At 38.0% G+C, this 15,229-nt stretch overlaps 1 protein-coding gene across 2 annotated transcripts in view; it reads left to right on the forward strand.

Moving 5' to 3' along the window:
• pik3r4 (phosphoinositide-3-kinase, regulatory subunit 4) overlaps nt 1–15,229 on the forward strand; it is a 39,179-nt gene that overhangs the window by 14,365 nt on the left and 9,585 nt on the right. For both annotated transcript variants that reach the window (XM_076078389.1, XM_076078390.1), the window contains 7 exons: nt 3,295–3,496; nt 4,779–4,870; nt 5,532–5,754; nt 6,124–6,289; nt 7,075–7,239; nt 7,319–7,530; nt 10,626–10,757. In XM_076078389.1, coding sequence (XP_075934504.1) covers nt 3,295–3,496; nt 4,779–4,870; nt 5,532–5,754; nt 6,124–6,289; nt 7,075–7,239; nt 7,319–7,530; nt 10,626–10,757 — 1,192 coding nt within the window. The remainder of the gene's footprint in view (nt 1–3,294; nt 3,497–4,778; nt 4,871–5,531; nt 5,755–6,123; nt 6,290–7,074; nt 7,240–7,318; nt 7,531–10,625; nt 10,758–15,229) is intronic.

Genomic DNA, 15,229 nt, shown 5'->3' on the forward strand with positions numbered 1-15,229 from the left:
ATACTGTACTACATCTCAGAGGTACATGTAGTACTTTATACTGTACTACATCTCAGAGGTACATGTAGTACTTTATACTGTACTACACCTCAGAGGTACATGTAGTACTTTATACTGTAGTACATCTCAGAGGTACATATAGTACTTTATACTGTACTACATCTCAGAGGTACATATAGTACTTTATACTGTACTACATCTCAGAGGTACATATAGTACTTTATACTGTAGTACATCTCAGAGGTACATGTACTTTATACTGTAGTACATCTCAGAGGTACATATAGTACTTTATACTGTAGTACATCTCAGAGGTACATATAGTACTTTATACTGTAGTACATCTCAGAGGTACATGTACTTTATACTGTAGTACATCTCAGAGGTACATATTGTACTTTATACTGTAGTACATCTCAGAGGTACATATAGTACTTTATACTGTAGTACATCTCAGAGGTACATGTACTTTATACTGTAGTACATCTCAGAGGTACATGTAGTACTTTAAACTGTACTACATCTCAGAGGTACATATTGTACTTTATACTGTACTACATCTCAGGTACATGTAGTACTTTATACTGTACTACATCTCAGAGGTACATGTAGTACTTTATACTGTACTACACCTCAGAGGTACATATAGTACTTTATACTGTACTACACCTCAGAGGTACATATTGTACTTTATACTGTACTACATCTCAGAGGTACATATTGTACTTTATACTGTACTACATCTCAGAGGTACATATAGTACTTTATACTGTACTACATCTCAGAGGTACATATTGTACTTTATACTGTAGTACATCTCAGAGGTACATATAGTATTTTATACTGTACTACATCTCAGAGGTACATATAGTACTTTATACTGTAGTACATCTCAGAGGTACATGTACTTTATACTGTAGTACATCTCAGAGGTACATGTAGTACTTTATACTGTAGTACATCTCAGAGGTACATGTAGTACTTTATACTGTAGTACATCTCAGAGGTACATGTACTTTATACTGTAGTACATCTCAGAGGTACATGTACTTTATACTGTAGTACATCTCAGAGGTACATATAGTATTTTATACTGTACTACATCTCAGAGGTACATGTAGTACTTTATACTGTAGTACATCTCAGAGGTACATGTACTTTATACTGTAGTACATCTCAGAGGTACATGTAGTACTTTATACTGTAGTACATCTCAGAGGTACATGTAGTACTTTAAACTGTAGTACATCTCAGAGGTACATGTAGTACTTTATACTGTAGTACATCTCAGAGGTACATGTACTTTATACTGTAGTACATCTCAGAGGTACATGTACTTTATACTGTAGTACATCTCAGAGGTACATGTAGTACTTTAGTAGTGAAACAATACTTCAGTTTTCGTTCCACAGCTTCTTTGATGTTGTCGGGTTGTGAGGTATCTGAATTGTCTCCATGTGGACTGATGAAAGGAAACTGGTGGGCGGAGTCTGTCTGTGTTGTTGTTGTCTGGTTCTTCAGTGCCTGCAGCCTGTTCTGATTCATCCTGTTTGTCATCAGGTGTTAGAGCTGTAAGAACAGAACAAAAGAAACTCACTTGCTTTTCTCCCAAATGTTTCAAACTAAACTGTCCAGTTGAAGTGAACCCAAATCAAACAGGAAGTCTCTCAGGGCTTCTAGATGTCCGGTTGTTCTGTTGGAGCTCCATCTGGAGAGCAGAGCGGCTCTCAGACAGCTTCAGTGTTTTGGGGTTAATTAGTTTCAATGTTCTGAGGAACCACTCGCACAACCTTCAGACCTTCACAGACCAGGACCTGGTCCACAACATCAGCAATATCACTCTAACTTATCTCCACAGCTGATAGAGAGAATGTCTCCACATCTGTATTGCGCACTTTTATTTTGAAAGTGCTGCTCTATGAACTAAAGGTGAATAACATTGTGTGTAAACACTTTCAACACATCAGGTTGTTGTTAGCAGCAGTGTTCTCTTCACACAGCAGCAGTTCTATCTCTTCACTATCTGTGCTCAGTGTGTGACTGTGTGTGAAACGTTCCACTGCTGTGCAACAGGAACATGTTTCACACCTTTCATCTACATGTGTGTGTTGTGTCTTCATGACAGTCAGAGCATGTGATGCAGCTCTACTCTTCATCACTATGATGCTGTAACTCAGAGGTGATGATGGTGACCCAGCTCTACTCTTCATCACTATGATGCTGTAACTCAGAGGTGATGAAGGTGACCCAGTGATGTCCAGTAGTCTCCAGTGAGAGCAACAGCTGCTGCACGTTGTAACGCCGTCGCTTTAGTCGTCCTCTCCTTTAACACAACTCGTGTGTTCTTCTGGTGACGGTGCGTCTTGAGGCTCATACGTGACGTCATTCGTTGAGATCCTAAAGGTGCGTTCACACCAAACGTGACGTGAACGCACCTTGAGAACGTTCCTCAGACCGACATCTTCCACAACACTAACCTGCAGTTTGTCTCCACTTCTCTGGAGCATGTGTTAGCTTGTCTTGCTTTAGTTTATCTCTACTTCTCCCACACGCTGCATCAACGTAGTCTGAAGACTTCCTCCACTTTGTGTTTGGGTGATTTGCTGCATCAACGGTGTGTATTGCATTTTTAGAAAACTGCGTTAATGCGCGATAAAATAATTGTCAGCGTTAACTAATTAATGCGTTAACTTGCCCAGCACTAATATATATGGTTTTTAAAAGTCCCTCCTGGTCTGTGGACCTGGTCCCTAGACCAGGAGGGTCCTGGTCCCTGTGAAGCTCCTGTCATGACCACCTGTTCAAATACAAACTCACTTTAAACGACATCATCATGGTAATTATGTAAATGAGTCTCGCTAACGGCTAACGAGGTTAGCTCGGAATAGAAATGTTGTGAAGTGACACAAAAGACTGAGACGTCCAACAGGACGCATTTTAAAGAACTGTGTCCTCTGTCCTGTTTCCTCTGTCCTGTTTCCTGTGTCCTCGGTCCTGTTGACTCCGTCCTCTGTCCTGTGTCCTCGGTCCTGTTGACTCTGTCCTCTGTCCTCAGTCCTGTTGACTCTGTCCTGCGTCCTCGGTCCTGTTGACTCCGTCCTCTGTCCTGTGTCCTCAGTCCTGTTGACTCTGTCCTGCGTCCTCGGTCCTGTTGACTGTGTCCTCGGTCCTGTTGACTCCGTCCTGTTGACTGTGTCCTCGGTCCTGTTGACTGTGTCCTCGGTCCTGTTGACTCTGTCCTTTGTCCTGTGTCCTCAGTCCTGTTGACTCTGTCCTGTGTCCTCGGTCCACCAGGGCATGACGGAGGCGGAGGAGGACAAGCTGCTGGCGCTCAAAGACTTCATGCTGAAGTCCAACAAGGCCAAAGCCAACATGGGGGAGCAGAGTCACCTGGGGGAGTCGGCTCAGACCGGGGTCATAGACCTGGCAACGCTCGGCATTATGGGACGCCAGGTGGACCTGGTTAAAGCCAAGGCTGAGCCTGAGGACAAGAGAGGTGACACATACACACACACACACGCATGGTTTGATGTGTTTGAAGGCTTTTCGTGTTGTGGAGAAGAACTCGGTTCAAAGTCTTCAGTAGAAAGTGATAGCAGCGGTCTGAGGATCATCAAGAAACACATAGAATCAGAAGTGTCTGAGAGACACTGGCCCTTTAACTGGTAAAACATTTAAATTATAATCAGCAGAACAATCACTCATGGAATGAATAGTGTTGTTGCAGAAATGACGAGACGAGTTGTAGTTCTTGGAGTTTAATGCAAACAATGGAAACATAGTGAGTTCTCTGTCTGACACTCTATACCTTAGGCCGAACCCCTTACACCCTTCTCTACCAATCAAATCCACCGATTGACCCACAAACGGAGCACATCTGGTCTCCTCGTTATGTGTTCTTACTTCATAATTACGGTAAATGAATGAGTTTGATTCCGTCATTTTGTTCATCTCACGGCTGAGTTCTGGTTTCATTTGTTTATGTATGAATTCATTTAGAATGCTCAGAGACGTAGAGAAGCCATCTGAGCATCGCTCTGTAGTCCAGAGTGGATGTGTCGTTCTAGAGTTAATATTAGAATGTGTTTCAGGTCAGCAGCCTTCCTGCTTCATGTCAGAACATCTCTGGTTTCATGTGGTTTACTCTGAGTGATCCACTTTGTATTATATATGATATATTGTATATATATTATATATATGATATACTCTGCATGCCTGCTGTCAGAGTGACATGAAATTATAAATACCTCAGATGTGTCTCCAGGTTTGTGGACCGTTAATTTAAAGTTCAGGTTGATAGAAGAGACTCTAGAGATCCTTTAAAGGTACGTAGTCCTTCTCCATGGAGAGGGAGGGTTCAGGTAAAGCTCCTCTTGAATCACAGCCCCAGATGTTCTTCTCTACATCACTGACAGTTAAATTGTGAGAGAAGAAACTCCAGTCTAATCTCACCATTCATCACTTTCTCTTTGTGTTCTTCAAATAGCTGACTGTCCTCAGATTCACTCGACACTGTAAACAATGTTCACCTCATGAGCGTCTGTTTGTAATCTGTAATCCTGAAGGAAGACTTTGACTCTGATAAATTGAAACATCTCAACATGTCTGTACACCCATCAGATCCAGAGCTGGAGCCCGGATAAACATAATTACTTCCCTAATGAGAACCAGTCGTTGAAGTCCCAACATGTGTCAAGCACATGTTTCAACATTCATAGACTTGTTAATTGTGGCGTGAGAAACGTGTAAACATCCTGTTTGTTTAAATTCTTCTGCAGCGAGGAAGCACACGAAGCAGGACTCAACGATGAACGAGGAGTGGAAGAGCATGTTTGGGTCTCAGGAGCCGCCCTCCAACCTTCAATCCACGGTAACGCCTCCTCTGTGTGGTTATGTCTGTCTGGTGCTGTTCACACCAACACTGTCCACACATTAATAATGACTATTGGAATGACTAGGCAACAAATAAGCATCATTTAACACTTTGTTAAATTAAAAAAAAATACTTTATAAAGCATCTATAAACATTATTTAGATAGTTAATACTTTATAAAGCATCTATAAACATTATTTAGATAGTTAATACTTTGAAAAGCATCTATAAACATTATTTAGATAGTTAATACTTTGTAAAGCATCTATAAACATTATTTAGATAGTTAATACTTTGTAAAGCATCTATAAACATTATTTAGATAGTTAATACTTTGTAAAGCATCTATAAACATTATTTAGATAGTTAATACTTTGTAAAGCATAAACTTTATTTAGATAGTTAACACTTTGTAAAGCATCTATAAACATTATTTAGATAGTTAATACTTTGTAAAGCATAAACTTTATTTAGATAGTTAACACTTTGTAAAGCATCTATAAACATTATTTAGATAGTTAACACTTTGAAATATTGCTGCTGTTTTCCAGTCTTGAATAGAATGTAGAGTTTTAGTAGTAAAAACCAGCAGCTCTGATGGGTGAACACCTGGTCCTGATCCAGCGGTCAGTAACATACGAACCTGATATGTTTGCAGGCGGCTGACGGGTCGGCGGGTCAGATCCGGAGAACCACCGCGGTCCCGACGGTTCCCGTCCTGCAGTCGGTGGCGAGCGGTCCCGCCTACCAGCGACGCATCAACACCTGCAAGGCGGAGCTTCAGCAGCTGGTGCAGCAGAAGAGGGAACAGTGCAGCGCCGAGAGGATGGCCAAGCAGATGATGGAGAGCGCAGAGTGGGAGAGTCGACCTCCTCCACCAGGTAACTCACTGACCTCCTGTTAGACCTGTGTCATAGGAGGGGAACCTGTCCTCCTGTTAGACCTGTATCATAGGAGGGGAACCTGACCTCCTGTTAGAGCTGTGTCATAGGAGGGGAACCTGACCTCCTGTTAGACCTGAGTCATAGGAGGGGAACCTGACCTCCTGTTAGACCTGTGTCATAGGAGGGGAACCTGACCTGAGTCATAGGAGGGGAACCTGACCTCCTGTTAGACCTGTGTCATAGGAGGGGAACCTGACCTGTTAGACCTGTGTCATAGGAGGGGAACCTGTCCTCTGATGTGACTCACTCTGGTAGAGGACTCGAGTCTGAATGATCAACATTAATACTGATTGATGGGTGTTTCAGGGTGGCACCCTAAAGGACTGCTGGTGGCTCACCTCCACGAACACAAAGCTGCTGTGAACCGCATCAGAGTCTCAGACGAACACTCCATCTTCGCCACGGCGTCCAACGACGGCACCGTTAAAGTCTGGGACAGTCAGAAGATGGAGGGAAAGACCACGACCACCAGGTGAGTCTTTAAAACCACTGATTAGACCAGAGACCACGTTACTGAAACACCAGACCAGAGACCATGTTGCTGAAACACCAGACGACAAGACCAGAGACCATGTTGCTGAAACACCAGACCACAAGACCAGAGACCATGTTGCTGAAACACCAGACGACAAGACCAGAGACCATGTTGCTGAAACACCAGACCACAAGACCAGAGACCATGTTGCTGAAACACCAGACCACAAGACCAGAGACCACGTTACTGAAACACCAGACCAGAGACCACATTAATGAAATACTAGCCCACTAGACCAGAGACCACATTAATGAAACACTAGCCCACTAGACCAGAGACCACATTAATGAAATACTAGCCCACTAGACCAGAGACCACATTAATGAAATACTAGCCCACTAGACCAGAGACCACATTAATGAAACACTAGCCCACTAGACCAGAGACCACATGAATGAAACACTAGCCCACTAGACCAGAGACCACATGAATGAAATACTAGCCCACTAGACCAGAGACCACATTAATGAAATACTAGCCCACTAGACCAGAGACCACATTAATGAAATACTAGCCCACTAGACCAGAGACCACATTAATGAAACACTAGCCCACTAGACCTAGACACTGTCAGTTATTTGATGCAACATATTGGATCCAGATCGGTTTCTCATGTGGGTCTGGGATCGGTCCACATCAGAGCCTGGTTCATGTGTTGATGGATGAATCCAGAAGACTTCTCATGTGCTGTATGCTCACAGCGTTGACGTTTGCTCCTGCAGGTCGGTGTTGACTTACTCTCGTATCGGGGGTCATGTGAAGACCCTGACCTTCTGTCAGGGGTCACATTACTTGGCGGTGGCTTCAGATAACGGATCCATCCAGCTGCTGGCAGTCGAAGCAAACAAACCGCCCAAATCCCCCAAAGTTCAGCCCTTCCAGACCAGGTACCTGAAACACATCCACAGGTTCTCACCTTCTGTTCCGATGGACGAGGTGTCTCATCACTGTTCCTTCCTCTCTCAGGTCTCTGGACCTGCAGGAGGACGGCTGTGCGGTGGACATCCACCATTTTAACTCGGGCACCCAGTCGGTGCTGGCGTACGCCACCGTCAACGGCTCGCTGGTCGGCTGGGACCTTCGCTCCAACTCCAACGCCTGGACGCTGCGCCACGACCTCCGCCTCGGACTCATCACCTCCTTCACCGTGGACATGCACCAGTGCTGGCTCTGCCTAGGTCTGTGTTTGTGTGTGGAACTATTGCTATCTCTGTGAGGACAACTTCAGGTTTAAACCATCGTACAGAGGACCACTCAGTCCGTCTTCAGCACTGCAAAAGACTGTTTAAAAGTCAAGGTTTAGGTTAGCATCAGGCTTCGGTTAGAATAAAGAAAAACTACTGACCGAGGATTAGGGCTGCACGATTATGGCCAAAATCATAATCGCGATTATTTTGATCAATATTGCGATCACGATTATTTATCACGATTATTCATTAATTTTAGGGACATCTTTTTATTGCACTTTCACGTTTAAATGAACAAGAACACTGCTTCCACTTCCATGTTGTGCTACATTCCAGCTAATGTACAGTGGGTACGGAAAGTATTCAGACCCCTTTAAATTTTTCACTGTTTCATTGCAGCCATTTGCTAAAATCAAAAAAGTTCACTTTATTTCTCATTAATGTACACTCAGCACCCCATCTTGACAGAAAAAACAGAAATGTAGAAATTTTTGCAAATTTATTAAAAAAGAAAAACTGAAATATCACATGGTCATAAGTATTCAGACCCTTTGCTCAGTATTGAGTAGAAGCACCCTTTTGAGCTAGTACAGCCATGAGTCTTCTTGGGAATGATGCAACAAGTTTTTCACACCTGGATTTGGGGATCCTCTGCCATTCTTCCTTGCAGATCCTCTCCAGTTCCGTCAGGTTGGATGGTGAACGTTGGTGGACAGCCATTTTCAGGTCTCTCCAGAGATGCTCAATTGGGTTTAGGTCAGGGCTCTGGCTGGGCCAGTCAAGAATGGTCACAGAGTTGTTCCGAAGCCACTCCTTTGTTATTTTAGCTGTGTGCTTAGGGTCATTGTCTTGTTGGAAGGTGAACCTTCGGCCCAGTCTGAGGTCCAGAGCACTCTGGAAGAGGTTTTCTTCCAGGATATCTCTGTACTTGGCCGCATTCATCTTTCCTTCAATTGCAACCAGTCGTCCTGTCCCTGCAGCTGAAAAACACCCCCATAGCATGATGCTGCCACCACCATGTTTCACTGTTGGGATTGTATTGGGCAGGTGATGAGCAGTGCCTGGTTTTCTCCACACATACCGCTTAGAATTAACGCTAAAAAGTTCAATCTTGGTCTCAGACCAGAGAATCTTATTTCTCATAGTCTGGGAGTCCTTCATGTGTTTTTTGGCAAACTCTATGCGGGCTTTCATACGTCTTGCACTGAGGAGAGGCTTCCGTCGGGCCACTCTGCCATAAAGCCCCGACTGGTGGAGGGCTGCAGTGATAGTTGACTTTGTGGAACTTTCTCCCATCTCCCTACTGCATTCTGGAGCTCAGCCACAGTGATCTTTGGGTTCTTCTTTACCTCTCTCACCAAGGCTCTTCTTCCACGATTGCTCAGTTTGGCTGGACGGCCAGGTCTAGGAAGAGTTCTGGTCGTCCCAAACTTCTTCCATTTAAGGATTATGGAGGCCACTGTGCTCTTAGGAACCTTGAGTGCTGCAGACATTCTTTTGTAACCTCGGCCAGATCTGTGCCTTGCCACAATTCTGTCTCTGAGCTCCTTGGGCAGTTCCTTCGACCTCATGATTCTCATTTGCTCTGACATGCACTGTGAGCTGTAAGGTCTTATATAGACAGGTGTGTGCCTTTCCTAATCAAGTCCAATCAGTTTAATTAAACACAGCTGGACTCCAATGAAGGAGTAGAACCATCTCAAGGAGGATCAGAAGAAATGGACAGCATGTGAGTTAAATATGAGTGTCACAGCAAAGGGTCTGAATACTTATGACCATGTGATATTTCAGTTTTTCTTTTTTAATAAATTTGCAAAAATTTCTACATTTCTGTTTTTTTCTGTCAAGATGGGGTGCTGAGTGTACATTAATGAGAAATAAAATTAACTTTTTTGATTTTAGCAAATGGCTGCAATGAAACAAAGAGTGAAAAATGTAAAGGGGTCTGAATACTTTCCGTACCCACTGTACACGTCTCTGCATCAAAATAAAACGTATACGGTTCTTATTCACCTGAAGCAAAATGTAAATAACATTTTTAACCAAAATAAAGGGCTAACTAAAAATAAATATGTGTGTTGCTCACAGTATTTATTGGACACGTGTCTTTGGCCAAATGAAATGCGATTGCATCCGTTATTTCAGCGTGTCTTTGGGAGGTGGATGATACGCTGTCGCGCTGTGCAGGGTCGCTGTTATGGTTTTCTGGGTTGACGTTGGACATGGACGGAGATTCAGTGAGGTAACGTTAGTTTTGGCCTTCATGCATTCGTCGTACTGTGGTTTGTGGTGATTTTTCAGGTGGTTGAACAAGTTAGTTGTATTGCTATGCGGCGCAGACACAACTCTAACGCACTCTGTGCACATGATTTGTTCTTAGTTAACATCACTTGCCCTAAATCCAAAAAACTTCCAGACAACGGATGATGATCCTTTGAGGGGCTAGCTCCTCCCCTTCTGCTCCTGACATTTGATTTACCTTTCACACGACACCCGTGACCCTCTGTTCTGTTGTCTGTCTCTCTACTCTTCTACTAATACCGGAGTCTGCAGGGTGCGCGCATGACACCTCCCATCTCGTTCGCCCCCTGGTGGTCGGCTGACTGTTAGTTGAGGAAGCGCTTGATTTGATATGTAGCAGAGCACGCATTTTAAACGTAAATATCGCTGACGATCATGCTCATTTAATCGTGGCAGCCAAAATCGTGATCGCGATTAAAATTCGATTAATTGTGCAGCCCTACCGAGGATGCAGGTCATGATGCAAGGCCACAAATAAAAAACAATAGATACTTCATTATAATATAATGAGACGATTCTGGTTAGGCATTGTGGAATAAAGCAGAGATCTTATAACATCATACTCTATATATTGAGGTCCAGGTTGGAAATGGATTGTCAGTGAGGGCCTCATGGGTATAGAAAGAGAAACGTTAATCTGATGTTTTTACCAATGTTACCGGCAGACAAGAGGATACAGTAAAATATGGGCAGTTTTTATGAATTATAGTGAAAATATGTCAAAATTGTATTAAATTAAGCGGAATTATCTTGAATATCATGCTTCATACCAACTTCCTCGACAGGTACAAGCAGCGGCACCATGGCCTGCTGGGATATGCGGTTTCAGCTCCCCATCTCAAACCACTCCCACCCGGCCAGAGCACGAATCAGACGACTGCTGATGCATCCGCTCTACCAATCATCTGTCATCGCAGGTGAGAGGATCTCTGTTTCATTTAGAATTACGAATGTAACATTTATCATATAATATTAATAATGTAATGTACATCACATAATGTTAATAATGTAATATACATCACATCATGGTAATAATGTAATATACATCATATAATGGTAATAATGTAATATACATCACATCATGGTAATAATGTAATATACATCATATAATGGTAATAATGTAATATACATCATATAATGGTAATAATGTAATATACATCACATAATGGTAATAATGTAATATACATCACATCATGGTAATAATGTAATATACATCACATAATGGTAATAATGTAATATACATCATATAATGGTAATAATGTAATATACATCACATCATGGTAATAATGTAATATACATCACATAATGGTAATAATGTAATATACATCACATCATGGTAATAATGTAATATACATCACATCATGGTAATAATGTAATATACATCACATCATGGTAATAATGTAATATACATCACATAATGGTAATAATGTAATGTACATCACATCATGGTAATAATGTAGTATACATCACATCATGGTAATAATGTAATATACATCACATAATGGTAATAATGTAATATACATCACATCATGGTAATAATGTAATATACATCACATCATGGTAATAATGTAATATACATCACATCATGGTAATAATGTAATATACATCACATAATGGTCATAATGTAGTATACATCACATGGTAATAATGTAATATACATCACATAATGGTAATAATGTAATATACATCACATCATGGTAATAATGTAATATACATCACATCATGGTAATAATGTAATATACATCACATCATGGTAATAATGTAATATACATCACATAATGGTCATAATGTAGTATACATCACATGGTAATAATGTAATATACATCACATAATGGTAATAATGTAATATACATCACATAATGGTAATAATGTAGTATACATCACATAATGGTAATAATGTAGTATACATCACATCATGGTAATAATGTAATATACATCACATCATGGTAATAATGTAGTATACATCACATAATGGTAATAATGTAATATACATCACATAATGGTAATAATGTAATATACATCACATAATGGTAATAATGTAATATACATCACATCATGGTAATAATGTAATATACATCACATAATGGTAATAATGTAGTATACATCACATCATGGTAATAATGTAATATACATCACATAATGGTAATAATGTAATATACATCACATCATGGTAATAATGTAATATACATCACATCATGGTAATAATGTAATATACATCACATAATGGTCATAATGTAGTATACATCACATGGTAATAATGTAATATACATCACATAATGGTAATAATGTAATATACATCACATAATGGTAATAATGTAGTATACATCACATCATGGTAATAATGTAATATACATCACATCATGGTAATAATGTAGTATACATCACATCATGGTAATAATGTAATATACATCACATAATGGTAATAATGTAATATACATCACATAATGGTAATAATGTAGTATACATCACATCATGGTAATAATGTAATATACATCACATCATGGTAATAATGTAATATACATCACATCATGGTAATAATGTAATATACATCACATCATGGTAATAATGTAGTATACATCACATCATGGTAATAATGTAATATACATCACATCATGGTAATAATGTAATATACATCACATCATGGTAATAATGTAATATACATCACATCATGGTAATAATGTAGTATACATCACATGGTAATAATGTAATATACATCACATCATGGTAATAATGTAATATACATCACATAATGGTAATAATGTAGTATACATCACATCATGGTAATAATGTAATATACATCACATCATGGTAATAATGTAGTATACATCACATCATGGTAATAATGTAGTATACATCACATCATGGTAATAATGTAATATACATCACATAATGGTAATAATGTAGTATACATCACATCATGGTAATAATGTAATATACATCACATCATGGTAATAATGTAGTATACATCACATCATGGTAATAATGTAATATACATCACATCATGGTAATAATGTAATATACATCAGATCATGGTAATAATGTAATATACATCACATCATGGTAATAATGTAATATACATCACATCATGGTAATAATGTAATATACATCACATCATGGTAATAATGTAGTATACATCACATCATGGTAATAATGTAATATACATCACATAATGGTAATAATGTAGTATACATCACATCATGGTAATAATGTAATATACATCACATAATGGTAATAATGTAATATACATCACATCATGGTAATATACATCACATCATGGTAATAATGTAATATACATCACATAATGGTAATAATGTAGTATACATCACATCATGGTAATAATGTAATATACATCACATCATGGTAATAATGTAATATACATCACATAATGGTAATAATGTAATATACATCACATCATGGTAATAATGTAATATACATCACATCATGGTAATAATGTAATATACATCACATAATGGTAATAATGTAATATACATCACATAATGGTAATAATGTAATATACATCACATAATGGTAATAATGTAATATACATCACATCATGGTAATAATGTAATATACATCACATCATGGTAATAATGTAATATACATCACATCATGGTAATAATGTAATATACATCACATCATGGTAATAATGTAATATACATCACATGATGGTAATAATGTAATATACATCACATCATGGTCATAATGTAGTATACATCACATCATGGTCATAATGTAATATACATCACATAATGGTAATAATGTAATATACATCACATAATGGTAATAATGTAGTATACATCACATCATGGTAATAATGTAATATACATCACATCATGGTAATAATGTAATATACATCACATAATGGTAATAATGTAATATACATCACATCATGGTAATAATGTAGTATACATCACATCATGGTAATAATGTAATATACATCAGATCATGGTAATAATGTAATATACATCAGATCATGGTAATAATGTAATATACATCAGATCATGGTAATAATGTAATATACATCACATCATGGTAATAATGTAATATACATCACATCATGGTAATAATGTAATATACATCACATAATGGTAATAATGTAATATACATCACATCATGGTAATATACATCACATCATGGTAATAATGTAATATACATCACATCATGGTAATATACATCACATAATGGTAATAATGTAATATACATCACATCATGGTAATAATGTAATATACATCACATCATGGTAATAATGTAATATACATCACATCATGGTAATATACATCACATCATGGTAATAATGTAATATACATCACATCATGGTAATAATGTAATATACATCACATAATGGTAATATACATCACATAATGGTAATAATGTAATATACATCACATCATGGTAATATACATCACATAATGGTAATAATGTAATATACATCACATAATGGTAATAATGTAGTATACATCACATCATGGTAATAATGTAATATACATCACATCATGGTAATAATGTAATATACATCACATCATGGTAATAATGTAATATACATCACATCATGGTAATAATGTAATATACATCACATCATGGTAATATACATCACATAATGGTAATAATGTAATATACATCACATCATGGTAATAATGTAATATACATCACATCATGGTAATAATGTAATATACATCACATCATGGTAATATACATCACATAATGGTAATAATGTAATATACATCACATAATGGTAATAATGTAATATACATCACATAATGGTAATAATGTAATATACATCACATAATGGTAATAATGTAATATACATCACATCATGGTAATAATGTAATATACATCACATCATGGTAATAATGTAATATACATCACATCATGGTAATAATGTAATATACATCACGGTAATAATGTAATATACATCACATCATGGTAATAATGTAATATACATCACATCATGGTAATAATGTAATATACATCACATCATGGTAATAATGTAATATACATCACATAATGGTAATAATGTAATATACATCACATCATGGTAATAATGTAATATACATCACATCATGGTAATAATGTAGTATACATCACATCATGGTAATAATGTAATATACATCACATCATGGTAATAATGTAATATACATCACATCATGGTAATAATGTAGTATACATCACATAATGGTAATAATGTAATATACATCACATCATGGTAATAATGTAATATACATCACATAATGGTCATAATGTAATATACATCACATCATGGTAATAATGTAATATACATCACATCATGGTAATAATGTAGTATACATCACATAATGGTAATAATGTAATATACATCACATAATGGTAATAATGTAATATACATCACATCATGGTAATAATGTAATATACA

Source organism: Anarhichas minor, unplaced genomic scaffold, assembly GCF_050575085.1.
Source record: "Anarhichas minor isolate MPS153535 unplaced genomic scaffold, ASM5057508v1 ptg000066l, whole genome shotgun sequence".
NCBI classification, from domain to species: domain Eukaryota; kingdom Metazoa; phylum Chordata; class Actinopteri; order Perciformes; family Anarhichadidae; genus Anarhichas; species Anarhichas minor.